This window comes from Podarcis tiliguerta (genome assembly GCF_965153285.1).
Source record: "Podarcis tiliguerta genome assembly, chromosome: 5".
Lineage (NCBI taxonomy): Eukaryota > Metazoa > Chordata > Lepidosauria > Squamata > Lacertidae > Podarcis > Podarcis tiliguerta.
Genome location: NC_139538.1, coordinates 24288260 through 24300609, shown reverse-complemented (window position 1 = coordinate 24300609; position 12350 = coordinate 24288260). Strand labels below are relative to the sequence as shown.

Sequence of the window (12350 nt, the reverse complement as noted above, 5' to 3'; positions counted from 1 at the left end):
AGACATATACTATGTGGAGAAAGTTGGGCTAAATGTCAGTACATTCCAAGGACAGATTTACTGTGAATATAATTCAGTTTTACTCTTCTCCTTATAATCACCTGTGTCAGATGGGGTGTCCAACAAACCAAACAGCTGAAAATCTCATGTGAATAATAATAATAATAATAATAATAATAATAATAATAATAATAATAAAATTCTCTGCACCAAAAGCCATGAATACAAGTGACAGCAAGTTCTTGGATTTCCTTTTGGATTTGTAGTAGCCTGTTTGTTCAAGCAGCTTCTGTAATGGGACTTCACTGAAATCAGATGCTGGGGCTGTTCTTATAAGCTGGTCCTATCACGGATTTTCTGCACAAACAATAGCGCGTGCTATTTAATCTGCCTTGAGTTTCTCCCTGTTCTCTATTTACAACTGTCTGGAAGTACCAAAAAATACTAAGATTTATAAATGTGTAAAGGTAAAGGGACCCCTAACCATTAGATCCAGTCATGGAGGACTCTGGGGTTGCGGCGCTCATCTCGCTTTACTGGCCGAGGGAGCCGGCGTACAGCTTCCAGGTCATGTGGCCAGCATGACTAAGCCACTTCTGGTGAACCAGAGCAGCGCACGGAAACACCGTTTACCTTCCCGCCGGAGCGACACCTATTTATCTACTTGCACTTGAAATGCATGTTGTCTAATAACAGCTGGGTGAGTGAGATGTACACATCAACAGAAGTGAGATTCAAAATGACAGAGTGAATATAGCTTGGATTTTGTCCACACACACACACACCCCTAAGGCTGGCAACACACACTATTCATAGAAAGAAGAACCGAAACAGTCTTGAGTAGATTGGCTGTCTTTTATTTAGCGTGTGCGTTGCTTAAATGTTGTTGTTGGCTGTTCCCCCCAGCACGGTTTCATTTATAGCGGGAGGCAGTGGAAGACAGGAGCGCCTGGCGTGCTCTGGTCCATGGGGTCACGAAGAGTCAGACACGACTAAACAACAACAATAAACATAGCACAGTGGAAGAGATTAGCAGGTGAATCCCTTCCTGGTGTGGAAATAGAAAAATAGGCTCAGGGGATGTTAAAAGTCCAGGGGTAGGAACTTGAGTGGCGGATGGAAGCAGCAGTACTTGGTGGAATCATAGAAATGCTACACAAAACAACAGAATCATGGAGGTGAGGTAGAGGGTGGGATCCTTGCTGCTGGACTTATTTCTGAAAAGAGAGGAAGCAAGGCCACTTGAAGAATGCAACAGTTGGGTATATGTGGTCGCTGTTAATGGGCAGGGAGCAGATCTTAAGCTTCGTCTGCTGTAGGTTGATATTCTTAGTTTGCCTATTGTTATCCTTGGCTCCATCTATCATGATCTATCCTGCCTTACTTACCCAGTGTTCTTAGCTGCCACTGAGTCAGCCTCAATTGTGCAGCTGGCAGCAGATAACATCAGTTAGCTCTTCTGATGTGGGGAGCAGTACAAGATTGCTGTAGCTCAGGGATGTGGAATCTTTCTAGGCTGATGATTTCATTTCCCCACCCTTCATGGGCTAAGTTTTGACGGGTTATGATGGTGTCAGGTGAACTTCTGTTTTGCCCTGAGGTCTTCAGAAGAGCCCCTTCCCAAATTCTATTTTGCACACCCCTTCAGCCTCCTTCCCATTTCTTAAATCTCCCCCCAGTTAGTGGTAGGCCTTGCAAGTGCAACCTATTTCCTCGAACACATTTGGTGACTGCTTACCTTTCTTCTGGGAGCACAGTGTAGGTGGTCTCCATGCCAGCATGGATGTGGTCGGTCACATGACAGTGCAATAACCAAGTCCCAGGATACTTGGGCAACATTTCAACAGTTTGAAAAGTCCCAGGAAACAGATCAAAGACATCGGCCCGGTAGGTTCTGGTGTTCTTTTAGGGCAAGCACACAAAAAAAACAACCACCTTACATCAGTAAACATTTTTGCAGCATCTTTGAAGTAATTAATTGGAAGACATAAAATGAGTTAAGAATATTGTGGCAGAACTTTGAATGTATTTGTGCTGGAAACTTAAACAATTGGAAGAAAAATGCAGGCAACTTAATTTTTTAAAAAATAAGTAAGAGCCATCTATGCCTACTTCCCCTTTATTGCATGAGGGAGAAATTGGTTTCAGCTTATAACTCTTTTAAATTTGCACTTCTCTGAATTTTGCAATGCAGTTCTTTACCCAAGTAATGTGTGCAAATATGTGTATATTAGGGTAAAGTGTGCATTAAAATGCATATACTGGTGAAAATAACAAGCAAAAATGCATTATATTATGGGGAATTGTTTTGTAAAAATGTGTATATTAGGCAACATTGCATACAAAAAGGAGAAATTTACACTAAATGCAAATTTTATTATAATTTTACTATTTATACCCCAACCATCTGACTGGGTTACCCCAGCCATTTCAAAATATTGATGTCTAAATGTGAAGAACTAAACTTAACAATGGGAACGGAGAGAAACAAAAAACAACAGATTTGCCCATCCCTCATTTTATGTATTAGAAATGGCAACTTCGCCCAATCCGGTCCTGCTACTACCACCAGTTAAAACCAAAATCTGAAAAAACAGGGTGGGTTGTGGCAGTGGGGTAGCTGTTAGGACACTGGGCAGTGGAGCTGGGTACTGTAGCCCTTTTCGTATCCTTGCTTTCTTAAAGAGTTGCCTTTCCATTGAATTAGGATAGAAATTGCTGGTCTGTAATTCTTTCCAGACCTGCCAGCTTGGAGACAGATAGGATGTTAAAGTAACTTATTGTAATCACAAAGTGCACATTTAAAACTTCCCCTGCAAAAAAATCCTGAAAATTATAGTTTCCCCCTCGCAGAGCTTCAATTTCAAGCATTCTTAATGAACTACAGTTTCCAGAATTCTTTTGGGGAAGTCATGTGCTTTAAATGCCTGCTGTGGATCTGCCCAAACCCTATTCCCAAACAAACCACCAAGGCGCCCTTGTTGTTTGCCACCAATAACATTACATCAGGTAGAAGATGGCAGGCAGTATTGTCAGCTGAAAGCTGTGCCGGTCAGAATAGAAAACATTGGGACAGTTGAGCATAAAGCAGGTTTGTATATTCAGTTGACTAAGAGCATTCTCCAAAAAACGCATTATCATTCCTCCAACACTAAGTTTAAAATTAAAGGCAGGAACCAATCATCTTACCTTATAGTCGAAGCTGTGGCCGTGGAAGTGTGCTGTGTGCATATCCACTTCGTTCCCCATCCCCATTAAGTACCAGCTGACTTTATCTCCAACGTGCATTGTAAGGCCATGCAAGTTTCCAAACACCTTTCCGTTAATGGCTAAGGAAAGAGAAGTTTATCATGAATGCAAAAACTCTTTGATGGAACGTGAATTTCAATATAGTGAAGCCAATGGTAGGGCCGGTCCTCAAATGCACTCTGCCTACTGAATTACAGGAGGCCAACTGTGAAGGAAACAAAGTGAGCAGGATGTTTGGAGCCCAGCTTCCAAAAGAGAAAAGGACCCAAGAGCTGCAATACAACCCTATGCCATACTGTTTGGCATGTATGTGGCAAATGTAATGAACACAGAATGTCTGATTAATGACTGGCAATTGTGGCTGTTGGAAATATCCCATCACCATAGAAACGTACCGTGCATCTTATTGCTTTCGATAAACTCCTCGTCTTCTTTGTTCACACCTTCTGGGTTGACAGCGTAAGTGTTGATATTTTCATCCAGGTACCAAGACAGGTTTTCGTCAAACACCAAAAAAAGAACATTAAATTGTATCGGCTGTGCAGATGTGGAAAGTAATTGTATATGCTCCCTGCGACAGACTAGCAGTGTCCCAATTAATCCACTGTAGAGGTCCTGAAAGCCAAAAGAAAGGGATATAATTACCTATCGCCATTACTAAAATAATGGAGATGGGGAAATAGCATCTGACGAAATATTGGCCCATATCGAGTGCTTGGGATTAAGTCTAAGCTTCTGGCTAAGGGGCTGCTGGATCCTGCAGATGCCCTTCACAGAAGGAGACCTCTGGAAGTCTCCTTCTAGAGGCCTCCTACTTGCAGCAATGGAAAGCTCTGCTGCCACTGTTGCAAGGATTTTTAAAGTACCTGTGGCCCACTCAAATTGTGTCCAGGAATTGACAGACGCAGCAATGGAGAAAGAGAAAGTGGTATTTCTGCATGTGGAGGAGTGGAGACACGAACCCGGTTCCCCAGATTACGAGACTACCGCTCTTAACCACTACACCACACAGAGGGGAATCTGCCCCACAACTTTCTAACCCTGGTTGGCGCGGGCCTGGCAAGGCTTCAGAAATGGTAGCTCCACCACCATAACTCTGTATTTTTCTGGCCTATGTTGCTATATATTAGTCACAACAAACACTCTGTGGGGTGAGTGAGGCTGAGAGACGTCAGAACAGTGTGACTAGCCCACGGTCACCCAGCAGCTGCATGTGGAGGAGCGGAGACACGAACCCGGTTCACCAGATTACGAGTCTACCGCTCTTAACCACTACACCACACTACACCCAGATTACATGGGGCCAATCCCATTGTCTCTATCAAGATTTCAACAAAGTCAGATGACTCGTTGTTTAGTAAGGAATGAAGCCAATGTAGGAGGTCTGGTGGTGAAGTGTTCTGTGCCCAGGTAAGGGAACGGATTTGGTAACTGCCATTAAAAACACACCTTAACTTTATCCACAGCTGAGTAATATGCCCAAGGGATACAGTCGGAATCCCCTTCAGCAGGACCAGATCTCTTTGGTATTTTCCAGACATACTCTCTGACTGCACCTGCATGAAACAGATATTTAAAATTGATAAAATCATGCATAGCATGGAGTAATAATAATAATAATTTATTATTTATACCCCACCCATCTGGCTGGGTTTCCCCAGCCACTCTGGGCGGCTTCCAACAAAATATTAAATACAATAGTCTGTTAAACATTAAAAGCTTCCCTAAACAGGGCTGCCTTCAGATGTCTTCTAAAAGTCTGGTAGTTGTTCTTCTCTTTGACATCTGGTGAGAGGGTGTTCCACAGGGCGGGTGCCACTACCCAGAAGGCCCTCTGCCTGGTTCCCTGTAACTTGGCTTCTCGCAGTGAGGGAACTGCCAGAAGGCCCTCGGCGCTGGACCTCAGTGTCCGGGCAGAACGATGGGGGTGGAGAAGGGGGAATAGAGGAAACTTTTTTCTCACTCTCTCATAACACTAAAACACATGGGCATCTAGTGAAGCTGCCCCTCTGCCCACATTGGCAGGGAAGCCCTGACAGCGAGGAGCACCCCAATGCACCCATCCAAATCGCAAGTGGGTGGAAGCTACTACTGATGGCATCCCTGCTGGCAGGTGACAGGCAGAAAGTCCCGAAAAGCAGCATTTCATGGGCAGGACTGGATCCTGTGCTGACTCTGTTCCCACCATGTGACAAGAATGCGCCTCCTCTAGGCCTATGTAGTGCAGTAGCCTGAAAACTGGTGCAGCACAGGGATATTTTTTCTGCTCTCCACCTTCTGCCCTGGCTGGTGTGAACAGTTGGGCTGTGGACGCAGAACTGCCTGCACTGGTGGCTTAGGGTAAAGGTCAATCCCTACCACTGGTGGCCTAGGGTTAGGATTGTGTCCTATGTGTCCTATGATGTGTCCTATGATACAAGATAGGCATTCTTGGTGGTTGCACACCCTTCCCCTTCAGATTCACCAACACTAAATCATATCATCTTCCAGACGTTTTTGCAAAAAACTGAACAGGAGGAATTAAGCCCTTGTGAATTTTCACCAGCTCCACATTCTCTGCTTCTTTTGTCCTTTTGTTATTATTATCCCCATTCTACAGACCTTGAGGCAAGGAAAACAAGATTTTAAAAAGTGAGAGAAATAATGAGACTATTACCTGAACTGGTTTCGGCTGCGTCCGCAAAGTCAGTTTTCACTCCTTGTGCATGAATAGAGTAAGGTCTGGAGGCCATGTTTTTAAACATAATTGTGATTTTATCCCCAACATTTGCAACAAGTAGTGGACCTTGGAGAGATTAAAAACAAATATGTTCTCTAGGACACAGCATTAAAGGAAATTCCAAAGTGCTTTGGAAAACAAAACTGCAAAGACTAATCAGTGCAAAGGAAACCTACAGGCGCTTAAGGCTCAAATTAAATTGCTAGGGCTCTTAAGCACTTAACAGTGTACTTAAATTCAATTGACTTTAATTATATGTAAGCGGGTTTAATTTTCTCTGGATTACCGTATTTTTTGCTCTATAAGACTCACTTTTTCCCTCCTAAAAAGTAAGGGGAAATGTGTGTGCATCTTATGGAGCGAATGCAGACTGCACAGCTATCCCAGAAGCCAGAACAGCCAGAGGGATCGCTGCTTTCACTGTGCAGTGATCCCTCTTGTTGTTCTGGCTTTTGAGATTCAGAATATATTTTTTTTTCTTGTTTTCCTCCTCCAAAAACTAGGTGCGTCTTATGGGCTGATGCGTCTTATAGAGCGAAAAATACGATAAATCCAGTGTTAAGTCTTAAACTTTATCTACAAGACATTGATCTGGTTCAAGCATAATGCTAACCCACAGTTTAATGCAGTGGTGAGAAACCTGTAGCCCTGCAGATGTAGCACATCAAAAAAAGTGCTAATTGTGACATACAGAAGCTGCTGCCTCCTTTCATCCTTACTTGAGACCCACACAGCAAAATTCAGTTCACGCCAATATAACGTTCAATAGCTGTTCTTTCAATTTATAAAGCCAGTACCTAGAATTCCCAGGTGCTCTTTTTCTTCCTTCCTTTCTTTGGCGGTGCTGAATGATTTGTCAGTATATTCTCGATAAACAACCTTCTTGTATTTTGACCCAATGAACGTATCATTTTTATTTAAGAATGAATTCCCTGGGCTGAAGGGGGGAAAAGTGAAGGATACATTTGAATATGAGAACCAATAAAGTTAAGAGGCACTGGTCAAAAACTCCAGGTATCATTTATGTAACTGCAAATGTGAAAATGTGTTTTACACAAACACATAGACCATCCATCTTCCATCTTCCAACCAGGTAGGCAAAAGGCATTATCAGAGTTCAAGGACAAATTTCAGTCAGGCAAAAATGCTAAAGGAGAGTGCAAATTCCTGAGTACTAGATAGACAGGCTTCGAAAGGCACCTTTGGTCACTGGGCCTAAGATTCCCCACTCTTGAGTTAAAGGAAGGAACTAATGAGACGCCATTCTGCTTATGGCTGGTTGACATCTCCATGTTATGGTTAGGAAAGTCTTGCCCCATCTACTTTGGGGGTTGGCCCCATCCACTGCTGGAAAGTGGGCTGGGACAACTTTCCACTATGCCTGCAAACAAGACTGAAGCTCAGGAGGGAGCAAACACAGGGAAGAGGTGCTCCACGTCTGACTTTCCAAAGGCCCTGTCTACCTGAGAGGTCCCGCTCTTGGCCTCCAGCAGGCCTACCTGACCTGTTAAATTACAGCCACACTATCTCAGTAAGTCATGTTGGAAAAGTCCATAGCTATTCTGGAGCAACAATCCACCTGCCTGTGATGAGAGTTTAACCAGAGACTGGTAGAGATAAGTGCTTGCAGCCCCGTGCTTAAAAGCAAGGGTTGTGTTGCATGAGTCATTGCATGCCTTGCCAGGTTTAGCAGATCTTACAACTCCAACCATTTCGGAACTACTGGTCACGTATCTGAGTTGTATCCAGTTGGAGAAGGCTGCTTTACAGAATGGCAGACCTTATCAGCAAAACAGTGGGTGGAAACTTAAATAGAGGAATAAAGGTAAACTTAAAATCCTGTTGCATCTTAAGCGCTTTGGTATTGTAAGACCCTAGGTCTGGAGTCAACAGTGCCCTTTACTACACTCTGCGAATGTGGCTTTGTGTTAATCAAAAGGTTTGCCTGTCCTCGGAGATGATATGGAGATGTGCCAGTCCTAAATATTTTTTGCACTCTACATAAAAAAGAAACTCATCCCTTGTGCATTCATAAAATAATCCACACAGGGAAGCCGGAAGCAGGGAAAAAATGCTCCCTATGAAATCTGCTACATGAAATGCATAATTCATAGTAGAATCAGGAACACAAGTAGATAAATAGGTACCACTGCGGTGGGAAGGTAAACAGCATTTCCTTGCGCTCTAGTGTCACCACTAGTGATACTAGACACCACCTAATTATTGTTTGCCATGCATTCATTGCATTTTACATTTAAATATGCCAGAGAAGTATTGTTTTATTTTTCCCACCATTCCTCCAAAGAGCTTAAGGATAGCTATGTGGTCCCCTGCCCCATCCTTGCACATTTTATTCTCACAACAAATTTGTGAGGTAGGTTAGGCTAATAGCTGGTGACTAGGCTGGTGAGGATTTTGACTTGGGTCTCACCGAGCCTAGTCCAACCACTTGGGATCCATGTCTGCTACAAAAGGATGGAAAGGAAAAGTGAGCAATCTCAGATATGCTTTTCTAGGAATTTATTGTTTGATCTGGCCTTACCTTTCATTATGGAAGTGATGCCTCTCCTGCTCCCAGGTCCTGCTGGGGGAATAGTCCCATTCTATTTCTACTGCTGCAATGTAATAGGTCTTTTCATGGGTATATACCTCATTATCCTCTGGTGATGAAGCACACTTCCTCACTTCATAGGTTTGTCTCATACCCCCTGTGAAATGATCTGTAGTCATGCAGGCCACTTCAAATACCCCTGGAGAAACAAAGAGAGGAAGCAAACAAATGAATCCAAACCAAGCACACCTAGGAAATATGATGGCCTGGCCTGCATTGCAGGAACTAAAATAATGGAGGAGCCTCGTTAGGCTACGTACACATCAAGCATTTGAAAAAGCAAAGGATCCTGGAAACCCTTCAGAGCAACAGTCCCTAACACCCTTAGCAAACTATAGTCTCTTGCAGCAAAAGCAACAAAGGGCATTGTGGCGTGTTAAAGACTAAAACACTTATTATGGTATCAGCTTTCCTGAAGTGGGTGTCAGTTCACTTCTTCAAGTGCTGCAGAGCTGCAGAGATGTGTAATATATAAATTGGTCAAGATGAAGAAGCAGGTCAAGTGGAATATTTTTCAATGTAACACATTGAGGATTCAGAGACAAGTACAATTTTAAAAAATAAATAAAAATAAACCAGCTATCTTTTTGTCCCAAGCAAAGGGGCAACTGAAGGGGTCAGCAAACTTTTTCAGCAGGGGGCCGGTCCACTGTCCCTCAGACCTTGTGGGGGGCCGGATTATATTTTTTGGGGGGAAATGAACGAATTCCTATGCCCCACAAATAACCCAGAGATGCATTTTAAATAAAAGGACACATTCCACTCATGTAAAAGCAGACTGATTCCCAGACCACTCGTGGGCTGGATTTAGAAGACGATTGGGCCGGATCTGACCCCCAGGCCTTAGTTTGCTTACCCATGGGTCACACGCAACAGAAAAGAGAAGGACCAGAATACTATTTACTCATTATGCAATTGAAGGTTCTCAAGAGAAGGATACAAGAGAGAAAAACCAACTCCACTAATTCTTAGCATTTCCAGCAGGAGTGCACACTAGACCACCTCCTAGACTTGAGCTAGAGCAGGGGTTTCCCAAGCTTTTTACACATATGGCCGGCTTGAGAAGGCTGAAAATTACCAAGGCCCGCCAGTCACAAAATGGTGGTGCAGGGGTAGAGCCAACTACAGAACATTGTCGGATGGAGGCAGAGTTTTGCATAATCAGCTAGCAGTTACTGGTATAATTTTCCATTGATATCTAACCTCGCTGTGGCTCAACTCTGCCACAGAAATTTCATTGGGGTGAGAGTTCCATAATTAAGTTTTCTTCAAACTAAGTACAGGACTAAGGAGAGATGGCGACTCTGTTTCCCCCTTTTAGAAATAATTTGCTGGTCCAGAGACTGTAAACTGAGAAGTTCATATAACCAAATGGATGGTTTAAAATTAGTAAGTACAATTGTCGTCATTCACCTTCTGAGTCAAGCTTCATAAGAGCTGTGAGAGAGCTATGTGGAAAGAGATTAGCTGTATCCTTTCTTCCTCCTTTAGTCAAAAAGGTATTTCCTGAAAAATGTATTCCATGAATGTCAACCTCTGAACCCAAGCCAATCAAATGCCACGAAACGGTGTCTCCACTACACATCTCAAGGCCTTCCTGGCTTCCATACATGTATCCATTTAAGGCTGCAAGAGAAAGGTGCAAATTGATGTTTAAACACATTCAGGTTCAAAATCCCACAACTAACATAATATAGTTCAATAGCAAAAAGGAAAGATGCATATTATGTGCTTACAGTTTTTGCAAATTAAACAAGCCATCATCTTCCATCTATTTGAAATATTTAATAACACATGTAGTCCAATCCTATGTATCTTTATTCAGACATAAATTTCACCCTGCTAATAGGGCTTACATCTAATTAAACATGCATATTTGCTGTCTTATCTGGATTCTGCTCCAAGTCACACAGGAGTGAATTGTAGAATCTTAGGATTGGATTCAGCTAAGTCCTACTCAAACTCACTGGAATAAATGAATCTAACAAAGTAAGGAAAGCCAGTTGGATCAGGTCAATTGCCCATCTGGTCCAGCATCATTATTCCACAGTGGCCACAGGAAACCCATAAGCAGGATCCGACCACAATAGCATTCTTCCTTCCTGGGGTTTCCAGCAACTAATATTCAGAAGTGTGGCTTCCTCTGACTGCAGCCATCATGGCTAGTATTCACTGATAGCTCTCTCCTCTGTGAATCTGCCTAATTCTCTGTTAAAGCCATCCAAGTTTGTGACCATCACTGCTTCCTGTGGGAGTGTGTGCCATAGTTTATGTGCTGAATGAATAATTATTTCATGGAACAGTGGCTTCTTGATTGAAAGCACCCAAGTCTCCGAAACTATTTCTCCTATTGCCCAAGGAATGAGAGAATGATAGACTGCAATCTCATTCCCCATTACTTGCTGAGAAACACAGAGCAATTCTAACTATAGAAATTCTAACTAAGCTCCTTTCAGGAGGAATTTGACCCCACACTTTTGCTGGTTAAGTTCCTGGTGGCTGTATCATGTGACTGAGCATAAGGAAGTTTTGAATAGGTCTCTCCTTGTTCTGGGCATGCTCCCAGAATGCCCATTTTGGGGGCTTGAACCTATGTAAGTTCCAATTGCTTACGTTCTATGGGCTGAACCCCAGATGTAGGGCTGGGCCGCAGCTTTGGCTTCTGAGTTCTGGCGGGATCTTGCCAGAAACTGGAAGCCATTGCCACATCTCATGGGGGGAGGGGGCACTGCCAGAACCTGGAAGCTGTACAACCCCAGTTAGCGAGGTGGGCAGTGGCAGCAGCTGGGGAAGACGGCACTTTACCATTTCGCCTCAGGCGGCAAAATGGGACAGGCCGCCCCTGCCCATCTGAGCCAGGGTGAAAGACCTTCCCCAGAGACCTTCTCTGAATAAGTGTTTGTTTGGGGAGGTGATTGGGGTGGGGGAGATGGGGTAAAGAATTTGGCATCATCAGTTCAATAAACAAAACAAAACAATAAACTTACAATGCATCTTGTTGGATTCCTGGAAATCTTCATCCTCCTTATTAATCTGCGTAGGATTTCCTCCAGATAGCGCAATATTGTCATCCAGATACCAGCTCAGATTCTCATCGAATACTGTGGCGAGGAGGAAAAACTCCTTGTCTACATTTTTCTGTGGAAAAGAGCCAGTGTAAAAGTGTGGGGGTGGAGACACATGTGGGAAAACACTATTAAACTGGCTGGGGCTAGCTACAGTGGTACCTCGGGTTAAGAACTTAATTCATTCCAGAGGTCTGTTCTTAACCTGAAACTGTTCTTAACCTGAAGCACCACTTTAGCTAATGGTGCCTCCTGCTGCCACCGTGCCACCAGAGCACGATTTCTGTCCTCATCCTGAAGCAAAGTTCTTAACCAAGGTACTATTTCTGGGTTAGCGGAGTAAGTAACCTGAAGCGTCTGTAACCCGAGGTACCACTGTATCTGTAAAACAATGTGCAGCTCCTTATCCAACATCCTTTCAAACGCCTTTCAGGTTCTGGGGTGCTTTTTTTCAAATCACCCAGCAAATGACTTCCTATGCTGCTGGAGATTAGAAAGTCAGGGCTCACCCACACCTCTGCTTGCCGCCTTCCCTCAGGAAAACTCACTGTTTACCGCTGAACTGGAGCAAACATCAATCGAGTCTTCGATGTAAAGTAGCCAACTCCTAGGGGCTGAGGTCCCTTTGGCCCCCCCAATAAAATACAGTGATGCCTCGCAAGACGAAATTAATTCGTTCTGCGAGTTTTTTCATTCTACAAGTTTT

The 12350-nt window shown here is 43.5% G+C and overlaps 1 protein-coding gene across 6 annotated transcripts in view; it reads right to left on the bottom strand.

Annotated features, from left to right (window-relative positions):
* Positions 1-56: 56 nt before the first annotated feature.
* The window catches only part of CP (ceruloplasmin), a 34780-nt gene continuing 22486 nt past the window's right edge, over positions 57-12350 (bottom strand). For 2 of the 6 annotated variants that reach the window (XM_083442633.1, XM_083442635.1), the window contains 10 exons: positions 11567-11717; positions 9993-10205; positions 8511-8718; positions 6766-6905; positions 5906-6034; positions 4699-4805; positions 3645-3864; positions 3190-3329; positions 1739-1902; positions 837-992 (listed from right to left, as the gene is read on the bottom strand). In XM_083442633.1, the coding sequence (XP_083298759.1) occupies positions 983-992; positions 1739-1902; positions 3190-3329; positions 3645-3864; positions 4699-4805; positions 5906-6034; positions 6766-6905; positions 8511-8718; positions 9993-10205; positions 11567-11717 (1482 nt within the window). In that variant the 3' untranslated portion in view covers positions 837-982. Of the gene's footprint in view, positions 358-836; positions 1218-1738; positions 1903-3189; positions 3330-3644; positions 3865-4698; positions 4806-5905; positions 6035-6765; positions 6906-8510; positions 8719-9992; positions 10206-11566; positions 11718-12350 lie in introns of those variants that run through there. The other 4 variants (XM_083442631.1, XM_083442634.1, XR_014511860.1 and 1 more) reach the window with 3 other exon arrangements.